We start from the raw sequence: 13,791 nt of genomic DNA, 5'->3' as shown, positions 1-13,791 counted from the left end.
CATTTTACTAGTTAGCCACTTTTTGATATCTTTCACAGAAAATGAGATATATAGGCTCAAAGTGGACGATCCGGGTGTCGTTCTATTAGAGGTTTTACGGTAAGTAAAAATGAGATTGACCGGAAAATTCGCATTTTTTGGCTAGGTCTAGGCCATGAACCGTTTTATTCCATTTTTCTCATTTTCGGAAAATCCTCCGAAAAATGAAATGTTTCAATTTTTCATGTCCTTTCCTCTTTTCCACTGTCTTCGTTATCCCCTTTTTCCAATCTTTGCGGTCATTTAGCCCCCGTGCGATAAGTATTTTTCTGAGAGAACCTGAAGATGGATGACACAGTGAAAGGATACCCCCACTCCCTCACGAAAAACTGTGGATGTGATGCCCTAAATTAGTAACACACATTGTTTTATATGTGTCTCTCTTTCCTTCCCTTTCCTTCCCTTTCCGTTTTCTCCTTTTATCCGTAGAAATTGAAATGAAGAGGACGAAAAGCCTATCCTTATTTCCTTAATTTCTCGCTAGGTTGGAGTGGAATTTGGATTCTAGTCTTTCAAATTTTCAACTTTACACCTTTTGCTTCTCTTTTTGGATGCTTCAAATTGGATGTAAACATGCTGATAGAGTTCCACCCAAAAATAAGCCTGACGTCTGAAATTAATCTCTTCGAGACCAAATATCTCATATTTCCTGTGAAAGGTATGAAAAATGTAGTCTACTAACAAAATGTTTATCATAATATCAACAAAATTTTATCAGTTGATAACTTTTTGATACCTCATACAGTAACCGAGATAAAATAGGTTTAAAGGTGGGGGGACAGGAGATTTTTCGTAGTTTTTTTGTAGCTAGAGTATGCATTCTACCGTAACGGTGTACAACGCTTAATGTCACTCTGCGTACAGCTGTCGTCCTCGTCTTTATGTATGCAATCGGGCGTGCGCTTTCTCTTTGCCCGCGTGGCTCAGTCGGTAGCGGCGCCGCACCCTCAATCATCGCCCTCACAAGTTCAACTCCTCGAGGGGCATCTTTGAACGGAATTTCGAGAACATTATTTTTTTCATGTCCCCCCACCTTTAAGGGTCGGCAGCCGCTCTGACGGCTTGCGCCGACTTGTCAACTTTGAGCCAATTTATCTCGGTTCCTGTAAAAGATATCAAAAAGTGGTTAACTTATAAAATGCTTATCATAATATCAGTACCATTTTGCTGGTTGACAGATTTTTAATATATTTTACATGAAGTGAGAAAAATTGGCTCAAAGTTAGGAGGTCATTCTATTCGAGTGTTTGCGGTAACCATGAAGTAGGCAGCTTGAAAGTTTGAAACATGATTCTTTAGACTATATATAGACCCATTTTTTCACTTTCGACCATTTAAGAGCCTCAATTATTGATAAAGTTGAAAAATTCAAACCCTCATAAATAAGCCTAAAAAATCTAAAACCTAAAATGTCAATTTTCGTTAGCTAAACCCAAAATTTGGATGATAGTTGGTAATTTGTAATTTTTAGCCCTTAGAATTTTCTTTAAAATTTGTTATATATTGCTTTGATGTTCTGACCTTAAGTCAAGTTATGCGCCTTTAAACATAACGGACCGTACTCCACGCCACTCCTACAGTAAAACTTTGAGCTCAATTATCTCGGTTCCTATAAGAGATATCAAAATTTCGTCAACTGATAAAATGTTTATCATAATATCAGTAACATTTTGTTAATTGACAATTTCTGATATCTTTAATAGGATCCAAAATAATTGAGCTCAAAAAGGTGCTATAGGAAGGAAGAGGGAGGAAATACGGTAGTCAAATTCAAAGGCGCATAACTTGGCTTAAAGTTGGAACATCTGAATTAACTAAAAAAGGTTTTGTAGGGAATTTTAAAAGCTACAAGGTGTATATAATGAAAATTCTAATAATCAAGATTTGGGTCATGTTATGCGTCTTTAAACTTTTAAAAACCAAACTTTTGAGTTTCATACTTTAAAAATCGAATTGATGGGACCGAAAGCTGTTAATGTCCACCCTACACATTAGCATCATCCATTTCTTTTTCTTTCCTTCTGTCGGTTCCATTAACCTTCTCCGTTTTCATGTCAAAACACTTTTACTTATTCTACTTCTTCATGTTGCCTATATCCATGTCTCCCATTAGCCGTCGACCATCCTCCCTTTTCTCTTTTTTCCGACATTTTCCGCAAACCAATTAACGCTGATTCTTCAGTGAAAACTGAGAAAACACACATATTACCTTACTACTATTACTTACAGTTTTGAAACTGACTTTTTCAAAAAGTAACACTTTTTACAGTATGGGACGAGTGGGGATATTCATCCTCCTGTTCGCAACTCTTCTGGCGACTATTCAGACTACTCTAGCTGGTAAGAAACTCTTTAAAAAGAGTCTAAAAAAGGTTTGGACGCCTAGCGGAGTCGAACCCACGACCTCAAGCTTTAAAAGCAGGGGCTTTAGCCAGTTGGCCACGCGCGCGTATTAGGAAGAGGGAAGTGAGGGCGTAGATGTGAGTGAGGGTGGAGGGCGCCTGGTGAGCGCCTAGTGGAAATCCAGGGGTGACAGGTATAAGAAAATTTCAGAAATTTTAGAGAAAAAAAATGTGCAAAAATTGATTTTATTTTAAAATTCGTAAATTTTCAGAGTCTCCAAATCCAAAACCACAATGCACATTCACTAGTACCAATGGTTTTTATGCTCATGTTCCATCGAGTTTGCCAATTGGAGATATCATTTTTCGTGGAGCCGTGAGCCCACCCGATGCCGAGATGCAGATTGCTAATGTGAGATCTGATGCGTTTAAGGAGGTGAGAATTTGAAAATAGCTAGATGCGCTCTAAAGAAATTTCATAGTTTTAACATTTTTTTGGGCGCTAAGGGATCTTGAATTTTCAAAATTTTTACGAAATCTCAAAATCCCTCTCTCCCCTCGTGCCTCGGGCCTCCCGGGCTCCCGCGCCCTTCTTTTTCTCCCACCCTCCTCACTGCCCTCCACCCCTCTCCACTCCATTCACCGCCGTGGCCTAGTGGCTAGCGCGCTTGGTTTTGACGCCACACCTCCCAAGTTCACCCCCCCCCCCACTCCCTCCAATCCCTTTTTGCTTTTTTAACAACCCCATTTTCAGACCGACTGGTCCGACCACATGGTCATCGACCGTTCCGATCTCTCTCCAGGATCATATTTGGTCCGTTTGTCTGCGTCTCTCTCACTTCCAGTCTATCCATCGACTTTAAAAGAAGCAAATCTATTTGTAACAGTTGTATGTAATGGGTATGCCTATCCATTATTCACTGTTCATATCGATCCAACCAATCGATTTGCTCCACAATTCTATCAGGAACCTTATGTTGTTCCAATCGAGAAGAATCTGCCGATTTGGACTGTGATTGATACGCCGGTTGCTGCAATTGATTGGGATCCAGAAGAGAATTATCAGCTCAAGTTTTGGTTGGAGGTGAGCGATAATGATATCTTTGGGTTTGTTTTGTCATTAGCTTCAAAATGAGTATAAACATTTGAAGGCGCAATGGGGGTCCGGATTTTGAAAATCAAGAAAAGTAGGTCATGAATATACTCATTTTAAAGCTCTGAGCAAGTTAGGCACAAAAATCTAACTTTCAATCAAATTGAAGAAAAACTTAGCGAGTTATGCCTATTTGAAAGTTTTTAACAACTTTAGTTGAAATATTCAAGCTTCCCTAACACTGTCAGTTTTAATGCAATTTTTGAAACTTTAATATATTTAAAATGACCAGATTACGAGCTTCAAAATGAGTATAAACATGCCTACGTTTCTTTAAACTTGAAAATTTGACTTTAAAGGCGCAATGGGGTCCGGATTTTGAAAATCAAGGAAAGTAGGTCATGTTTATACTCGTTTTAAAGCCGAAACTTCGGTGAGTTCGAAAATCGTTACAAAATACAAATCTGAGTAGGTCTTAGGCCAAAAACAATTGAAAATTGAATTTTTCGAATTTTCAAAAAATGTTTGTTCCACCCTATAGTGTCCTATCTTAGTTGGTTTTTAACCGAATTTTGATATTTTAGTATCAAATGTGTGAAATTTTCCGCTTTTTCATTATATGTAAAATTCGAATTTTTAGGACTCCCACAAAGGCATCGATTTGGTCGAAGAGGCGGTCCGACCGAAATCCAAGGATCTCATTTCGGGAAGCGCTGGTTGGGCGGACGAGCAGATACCAAAACGGGTCCAGTTAAGGGTCACAGGACTCTATGATCTTCCGATGACTCTCAGATTGATAGTTTCGGTGAGTGGACCAAAAAAGTTTTGAAAACAATTTTTTTTCAGGATAACGCTAAAGAAAATCCAAGAAAATCAACCACATTCATCAATTTGGTAGAGAAATCTGCATCTGGAATCGCTACAGTAACCCAGAAAACTACAGTAACCCAAAAGCCAACTACAGTACCCACAACAACTACCATACCCACCACCACTACCTTACCATCTACGACAACTACGATACTCTCAACGACAACTAAGGTAGCCGAGACTACAACTACCGTAGAGACTACTACAGCAACCGAAAGTACCGTAACCCCTACTACAACATATTCCGAAGACATTGTGGATTCAGAAGTGACAAAAACCCCAGTAGAATTGATTTCTGAACTTAAGAAGGCGTTGAAAAATGCAATCTCAACGAAACAAGACAAAGAAGATGATGTGGAATTGGATTTCGTTGCGTTTGGAGCCAAAAATCGGGAAATGAACGCGATTGAGACTGAAAATTCAGAAGAAATTGAGAAATTCGAGCCTAGAGAAGTGGAATTTGGAGCTACGCGATTCACACAGTGCTCTTTGAGAACAGTGATTCCGGAGAACTCGCCAAAGGGAACGAAAGTGGCACAATTGGAAGTGATGAATAAAAGAAATGTAAAGATTTTATTTTGATTAGAAAAAACGAGAGATTAGGAGCATTTTGAGCCAAAAATCCTGGAAAATGAGTAAAAATTAGCAGAGCTAGGAGGTTTTGAAGGTTGGAACCCAAAATTTTGAAATTCCGAAAAAAAAATGTCTTTGTTGAAAAATTAAAACTGCCGTATCTCGTTCAGTTTTGCTTCAAATATTATGAATTTAGTATCATTCTGTTTGTCATAAAATGCGCTTTAAAATGAGTATAACTTTGATTCAATTTCAAAATTTCAAAGTTTGAAAAAATCAAAAATTCGAAAATTCTTAAAAATTTCAAAGCTTTACACTTGGAAGAAAGGAAAATGTGAAATTTGAGGTTTTGGTTGTTTTTATTATATTCACAAAAAAGAGCTAACATTTTGAAGCATTTTTAGCTAAAAATTCCAAGAATTGAGTGAAAACGAGCAAAGTTAGGAGGTTTTGAAGATTAGAACCAAAATTTAAGAATTTTTTACCAAAAAACAAACTACCGTATCTCAGCGAGTTTTCGTTTGAATTTGAAAATGCTATGTGTACATTGCAAAAAAGAGCAATACGTTCGGAACATTTTGAGCTAAAAGTTATGGAAATTGAGTGAAAATGAGCAAAGTTACGAAATTTTGAAAAGTGAAACCCAAAATCCAAATTTCCGAAAAAAAAGTTTTTTTTTTTTGAAAAATTAAAACTACCGTATCTCTGACAGTTTTGTTTCAAATCTTATGAATTTAGTATCATTCTGTTTGTCATAAAATGCGCTTCAAAATGAATACAAACATGACAAAGCTTGAAAAATTTCAAGTTTTCAAAACTGGAAATTTCGAGAGTTTTTAATGAAATCCAAAGTCTTACACTTTGAAAATATGAGAAAACGACATTTCAGACTCTGGTTGTTTTAATTTTATTTACAAATAAGAACAATTGATTAGGATCATTTTAAGCCAAAAATATCAAAAATTGAGTGAAAATGAGCAAAGTTACGAGACTTTGAAAATTGAACCAAAATTTTCAAAAATAAATTTTTTTTTGAAAAATTCAAACAACCGTATCTCAATCAGTTTTTATTCAAATTTTATGATTTTTATATGATTTTGTTTGTCATGAAACGTGCTTTAAAATGAGTATAATCATGACCCACTTTCTCAAACTTGCGCCTTTAAATTCAAAATTTCAATTTTAAAGGAACATAGTCATGATTATACTCATTTTGAAGCAATTTGCAAGGTAAATCTTACTGTAACAATCTCAGACTACCAAAATTCGCCTCATCGATCCAGATGGCACATTTACAATCGACGAGGACACTGATGAAGTGGTAGTTCTCGACCCAAAACTTGTCGATCGAGAGTTATTCAACACGTTGGAATTGGTTGCAGAGATTCAGGTGAGCAATAAATCAAATTACTGTATTTTCAAAGGATTACGGTACTTTCAGAATGCCGACCCAACAACACAATGTACACGAATCAGGGTTTATGTTGATTTGGAAGATGAGAATGATAATCGACCGGTTTTCGAAAATGAGCATTATTTCTTCCATATTGATCCAAACTTCCCGCCAGGCAGAGAAATTGGTAGAGTGCTCGCTCAGGATATTGATCAGGTACAGTATTCCATTTTTCGAATTTTTGAAAAATTGAAACTACCGTATCTCGGTTGAATTTGACCCAAACCTCAAAATTGTTTGATTTTTGAATTTTGTATGTTGAGAACTTCAAAATTAGTATAGTCATGCTTATGTTCCTTTAAATTTGAAATTCCGACTTTAAAGGCGCATAGGGGTCCAAATTTTGAGAAATAAGAAAAGTAAAGCATGTTTATATTTATGTTGAAGCTCTCAATGTACCAATTTTAAAACTGTTTTTAAAATCACACCTGGACAAAAATGAACTGAGTTATGGTACTTTGAAGTCAAGCATGAGCAATGTCATTAAAATCACTGCAACTCTGCCAGTTTTGCTGAATTTCAATGCATTTTTTAGTTTTGGTTGTGTTTTGCAAAGTGCTTAAAAATAAGTATAATCATGACCTACTTTCTATTCCTTTTCAAAGTTTGGACCCCAAGTTTGGACCCCATGCGCCTTTAAAGTCAATATTCAAAGTGGGCGGAGCCTAGTCGTGTTTATACTCATTTTGAAGCTCTTAAAGTGACAAACGCGATTCAATATATTTTAAAGAAGAATTCTGTGAATTATCAAAGTTATGGTCAAAACAAATATTCCGAAATTACTTTGTAAAATATTGTTTTAACCATAACTCTGCCAGTTTTCAAAGTTTTTATTTTTAATTTAAATAGTTGATTTTGTTGTAAAATAAGCTTCAAAATGAGTATAATCATGACCTACTTTTTTGAATTTTAGAAATTTGGAAATTTGGGACCCTATGCGCCTTTAAGTTTGCCAACTTTCAAATTGGGCGGGTCCTAGTCGTGTTTAGGCTTATTTAAAAGCCCTTAACTTGCTAAACCTATTTGTAATTCTTTTAAAATCCAATGACCAACTTCCAGGGCTCCAACGGTCAAATAACCTATCACTTGCTGACGCCAGATGTACCATTCCAAGTGGGGACCACCGGTAAAAAAGGAATAATCATGAGTACCGGAAAAATCGATAAAGAAATCGGGTTGTATAATTTGACGGTGGAAGCAAGAGATCATGGAGAGGAAGTGGTTAAAGTGGCAAAAGTTCCAGTTGAGATATTTGTGTTGGGAGGAGGAGTGGGCGGAGCCAAAAAAGTGGGCGGAGTCAAGGAGAAACCAGTTGTGGAGGGCGTGAAGACGGTGGAGCAGAAGATTGAAGAGGTTCCAGAAGAAGAAGACGTCGAAGTGGTCACTGAAATCGTGGAAGTCGTCGTTGAGGAGGAGGAAGAGGAGGTTCCAGTGAGAACGACGACTTCTGAAGTGCCTTCTGAAGAATCTGTGGTCAGAACGACGGTGAAAGAGGATTCGGAAGAAGCAGAAGATTCAGACGACGCCAAGGACTCTGAAAAAGACGCTGAAACCGCACCAGAAGAAGAATCAAAGGGTTCAGAAGTTCCAGAAACTCCTGAAAACGAATCCAAAGATTCGGAAACTCCAGAAACTCTAGAAGAGGATTCAGATGCCTCATCTGAGGATTCAGAAGCTCTAGGAGCTCCAGAAAACCGTCCAGGATCCACTACACCACCCTCCAACACCATCAAGGAGCCAGAATCAGAAGAATCGGAAGATGAGCAAGCTCCACCCCCTCCAACATCTACAGTATTCTCATTCCCGCAATCTGAGTACATTTATGACGCGTTAGGAATGGAAATTCGGGAAAATGATGTTATTGGAAAAGTCGAAGCCGGACCAAATGTCGAGTTTTATGCAGTTGATAGAGAGGTAAATATTGATGTCCTAACTTCAACGCGCTGTATTTCGGCACCTATCAAAGATATTAAAAAGTTGTTAACTACAAAAATGTAGAAAATTAAATTTCACACATTTTTTTAGTTGACAACTTTTTGATAGATATTTTAGTTTTAGAGATATGCGCATCTAAACAACGCATGCAACAGCCACAGGAAGCATACACAGGCAATCTTTAAATGCGCATATCTCAAGAAATAAGTTAGTTACATAAATTTTGTCAACCACAAAACTATAGAAAATGAAATTTTACACATTTTTTTAGTTGACAACGTTTTGATATCTTTGATAGGAGCCGAGATACAAAACGTTTAAGTTAAAGCCCCTGGAGGCGCCCGCGAGACCGCAAGAGGTGAGAGCGAGAGGCAACGGGAAGGGCGGAGACGCAGGCACCCTCCTCGTTGTCTCTCGCCCCCTAATATTCAAAGCGCTATATCTCGGCTCATTTTAGAGTTATCAAAAAACTTTAAATTAATAAAATGTGTAACATTTTGTGCTCTACATTGTTGCTGTTGATTATATTTTGATAGCTAATCTGGTTTTTGAGATAAAACTTTTTAAAAGTTGAGAACATTTTTTCCGTTTAACTCCACTCAAACTTGAGCTGTAGAGAAACGGTTTAAATGGAATTTACATACTTATAAGAATAGAAAATTTCCAGGTAATTGGCCTAATTAAAATCAACGACGCCGGTGAAATTTTGGCGGGAAAAACACTGAATCGAAGGCAGGATGGACCATTGAAGTTTGGAGTGTCGGCGACGAATGGGTTTGAGACGGTGAGTAGGGTATTTTTCAACATGCTAATTGATTAATTGGCATTTAATTACCACTATAAAAAGGAGCCATTTCAAAACGCCGCCTTGTTATTCTAAAAAGAGGGAAATCGACAGGTGTGAGGAGGAATAAAAAGAAAAAGAAGAATTAGATGAGGTGGGGCCAATTAACTCAGTGTCTGTGTTCCGAAAAGAGCCTCACCTCATCGTCATTGTCTCTTTAGCTTGCCCCTACCGCAAATCTCAATTTTCTCCTTTCCTCCTTTTCTATTTTCCCCTTAATTACTCTTTGGGAAGATCTTAGAGGATTTTTTTTGTTTTTGCCTTGTAACTCTGTTCCGAAATGAGTTATATTCGAAATATTTATATAGATCAATTCGAAATCTTATGAGGATCATTTAAATTTTTTGAATGTTCAGAAAATTTAAATTTTAACGGATTTTGAAACCTTTATGACTATTAAAGCTTGTTCAACTTCTGAGCTCCGGAGCTCGGATTCTAATGGTCTAAATTTGTAGAAAATTATTCAAATCGATAGGAAATTTTAAGACAATTATTATGAATTTTTAAATTTTTCACAAATTTCAATTTTGAGCATTTTTAGAGCGCTATTACAGTACACCGTTAAGACCCATCGTTAAATGGCTGGAGAGAGCGCGTTTTGAATTTCTAATTGTCAAAGCTCGGGATCTAGTGGACCAACCTTTATGAAATTTGTATGAGTCGATAGATAATTTTAAGACAAATATTTTCAGCATTTGAGTTTTTCAAAAATTTAAACTTTGGGCTTTTTTAAGGCGCGATTACAACAGATACATCGTTAAAGAAGAGAAGGGGAGCTTATTAAACTTTTGTTGCTCAGAGCTCGGCGTTTAGCAAACCAATTTTTCTGAAAACTATATGACTCAATAGAAAATTTAAAGACAATTATTATTGAATTTTGAATTTCCCAGAAATTTTGATTTGAGCCTTTTTTGGGCGTGATTACGACAGACGCATCGTTAACCGAATTACTGAGGCTCGGAGCTCGTCGTCTAGTTAATTAATTGTTTTAAAAATTACATTAATCGATAGCAAATTTAAAGTCAAATATTTTGAGTTTTTGAATTTTTCAAAAATTTTTCATTTTGAGCTTTTTTGGAGCGAAAATAGACGCTACTCCATTGTTGATCTATAAATTCGCTTTTGGGCCCTAGAATCTTTTGTATTTTGAGTTTTAAAGGTGGTGTACGGTGAAATTTTTTATTGCATCAAAATGTGCAGAAATGCATGTAGATTGACATAAAAATAAAGAAAAAAATTCAAAAAAATTCCTTCATCGAGAAAAACGCATCGAAAAATACGCTGAAAGCCCTTAGGGACGAGGTTTTTTCTAGGCCGCCCGGTGAGTAAAAGCGCATAAATTTTCCTATATATCTGGAAGAAAAATTGACAAAAACCTTGAAAACTCTTGAAAAAATCGAAAAACCGTGAAAACGAGCGAAAAAATTGTAAAAGTTTGAATTCGAATCCGAGCTCAGGAGCTCAGAAGTTGAACAAGCTTTAATAGTCATAAAGGTTTCAAAATCCGTTAAAATTTAAATTTTCTGAACATTCAAAAAATTTCATAATAATTAGCATAAAATTTGCTATCCATTTGTATAATTTCCATAAAAATTGGTCAACTATGCGTCGAGTTGTGAGCTTTTGAAAGTTTGAAATCATTTTTTTTTCCAAAATTTTTCTTTCCTTTCCCTCTTCCTTTTCCTTTGTCTTCTATTTCCGTTCAGGTGTTCCTTCTATTTTCTTTCTCTTCTTTTTTTTCTCCTATTCTAAATCCACCTGAATTGATCCTCACTCATCCGTAAACTGTTTATTTTCTTATTCCATGGGTCTTCTTTCCCCTCCTAATCCTCTAATTACACGTTTCCCCTGGAATTGTGTTTCTACTCTGATGATCCGGGCGAACGTCGCGGACCAATTTCTTTACCACTCAATTAAAAAATTCCCAAAAATCATTTTGATTTTTTGAATTTTTTGAAAATTTCAATTTTGACTTTAATTAGAGCATAACTAGTTTTGGAGCAAAACTAAAACTTGATATAACTCGTTCTAAATTTAATTTAGCCTATTAAAACCTATTTATTTCAACTTGCCTTGTTACAAGCTTCAAAATAAGTATAATCATGACCTACTTTCGTAGATTTTCAAAATCCGGACCCCGATGCTCCTTTAAAGTCCGAATTTCAAATTTAAAGGAACATAGTCATGATTATACTTGTTTTACAGCCCTTATTGTGGTAAATTCAAAATTTTAAATTTTGTTTGATTTGAAGCAAAACTAAGACACTTATGTTGTTAATTGATTTTGACGATTTTTCATCAAAAATGCTTATTAGGTCATTAATCCCTGAATTTTCAAAAATTTTGATCCAATCATTTTAAATAGATTTATCTTGCTGAGAGCTTCAAAATGAGTATAATCATGACCTACTTCCATTGATTTTCAAAATATGGACCCCCTATGCGCCTTTAAAGTCGAATTTTCAAAGTGGGGGGAGTCTAGTCATGATTATACTCATTTCAAAGCTTAAAACGTGCCAAAACAGAAAATATTAGTTTGAAGCAAGTTAAAACAAAATTGAGAATGTTATGGGGATTTTTCCTATAGGATTATACTCCTTGATAAGCTTTTTAGCGTTCTGAGTTCAAAAATATACAAAATGTGTTCAACCCAACTTTTGAATTGATTGCTAATCCTTATCTTTTCAAGTCAAAATTTGTTCAAATTTCTAAGATTCTTGATGTCCTCCCCCCCCCCCCCTCTCTAGTAGTCGTTAATACCTTTTCCGGGGCATGGAAACTGCAGACGACAATTTTGAATTATTCAGAATTTTCTATATACATATGTATACATGTGTTCATAGATGCACTTTTTCAATTTTCGGTTGAATAGAGAGAACCTTTTAGCTCTTTTTTTTTAGTGGAACAGACAGCTTTTAGTGCAAGCTACACAGTTGCAATTTACAAAAAGTTCTTCACCAGACAGCTTGAAACTTCAATTTTTGAAATTGCCGTGTGAAGAGCTTCAAAACGAGTATAATCATGACTATGTTCCTTTAAACCTGAAGTTTCGACTTTAAAGGCGCATGGCGGGTCCGGATTTTGAAAACCAAGGAAAATCGGTCATGATTATACTCATTTTGAAGCTCTTAACAAGTTAAATTGAAAAATATAAATTTCATAAAAATTGAGCAAAAAGTAACCAAGTTACGGGGGTCGTTGCTCATTCTTGACTTCAAAGCTTGCCGAGTTACAACTGCTTTTGTAAAAAAAATCTGAAATTTTGAAACTACAGTAACTCGGGTAGCATATTATCTTGTTTGTTGTTAAACAAGCTTCAAAATAAGTGTAATCATGACTAGACTCCTCCCATTTCGAAATTTCGACTTTAAAGGCGCATACGGGGGTCCAGATTTGAAAAATCCAGGAAAGTAGGTCATGAGTATACTCATTTTAAAGCTCTGAACAAACCTTATAAGATCATATTAATTCTAGCACATTCAAATCGATTTTAAGCGAGTTACGGTAGATTTAACTGATTTATTTTTCAAGATAATGATAATTTTCAAACTACCATAACTATTTCAGTTTTTGTGTAAATTCTAAAACTTTTTAGATTTTCTTGTTTTGTAGAGGAAGCGCTTCAAAATGAGTATAACCACGGCTATGTTCCTTTAAGTTTGAAATGGGCACAACTTTAAAGGCACATAGGGGTCCAGGATTTTTTAGGTAAGTTAAATCTACCGTAACTCGTTAATTTTTGGTTGCAACTTTTTGAAAACGATCTTACCAAAATTTTTATTTGAAATTATTCAAAATGATTATAAGCATGACCTACTTTTCTTTATTTTCAAAATCTAGGCCCCCCATGCGCCTTTAAAGTCGAAATTTCAAATTTAAAGGAACATAGTCATGATTATACTCGTTTTGAAGCTCTCAACAAGGCAAATTCAAAAAATGCAGTTTCATGCAAAAATTCCTGCCCCCTTGAGGTATTCAAAAGCTTTCATGTCCTTGCATGTCTCCATCTAATATCTAATGCATCATGTGTCCTTCAAAGGGGATCCTCTATATCCAGGTAGACACTAGAAGCCATAAAACGGAGAAGAGGGTCCGTGAGAGGGGTGTCCGAATAATTATCCCTTCTCTTAAGAAGGGTCATTCGTTACGTCACTCTCCTGTCACATTTTTAATAAATTGGTTTTATGTAGACATATGTTATTATGTATTCACCCTTGTCTCTATTTCCTGAGAGACAATGATTTACCGCAAAAACAATGTGTACAAAGTAATACGATAATAGAGAAATTGTTCTAGAAACATTTGTTTTGTTGAGACTTAACCTAGCTCTAAATTATTGAAGAGAACAATCTACCACATCTCTTTCAATTTTCATCGCATTTTCCTGAAAACTATTTTATACAATTTGGCTAGTTAAGAGCTTCAAAATGAGTATAATCATGCCCTAGTTTCCTAGACTTTCAAAACTTGGACCCCCTATGCGCCTTTAAACCTGAAGCTTCAAGTTTAAAAGAACATAGTCATGATTATACTTATTTTGAATCTTAGAAAGTAAAAAGCTCAAAAATTTGAGTTTTGTTAGATTTGAAGCAAAACTAAGAAAGTTATGATGTTAAGTGGTTTTCTAGGATTTTTCATCAAA

At 35.7% G+C, this 13,791-nt stretch overlaps 1 protein-coding gene across 1 annotated transcript; it reads left to right on the top strand.

The window, feature by feature from the left end:
* Positions 1 to 2,309: 2,309 nt before the first annotated feature.
* CBG11732 lies at positions 2,310 to 9,125 on the top strand (the record flags this gene model as incomplete). Its single annotated transcript, XM_045243456.1, has 9 exons — positions 2,310 to 2,379; positions 2,654 to 2,817; positions 3,136 to 3,465; positions 4,115 to 4,279; positions 4,321 to 4,908; positions 6,173 to 6,307; positions 6,359 to 6,526; positions 7,430 to 8,284; positions 8,973 to 9,125. 9 exons carry the CDS (start codon positions 2,310 to 2,312, stop codon positions 9,123 to 9,125), a joined length of 2,628 nt encoding a protein of 875 aa, XP_045100796.1.
* Positions 9,126 to 13,791: the final 4,666 nt, after the last annotated feature.

The sequence above is a fragment of the Caenorhabditis briggsae genome, assembly GCF_000004555.2.
Source record: "Caenorhabditis briggsae complete genome, chrIII, whole genome shotgun sequence".
Taxonomy (NCBI): domain Eukaryota; kingdom Metazoa; phylum Nematoda; class Chromadorea; order Rhabditida; family Rhabditidae; genus Caenorhabditis; species Caenorhabditis briggsae.
The sequence above is the reverse complement of the archived record's forward strand: the minus strand, read 5'-3'. Positions and strand labels throughout refer to the sequence as shown.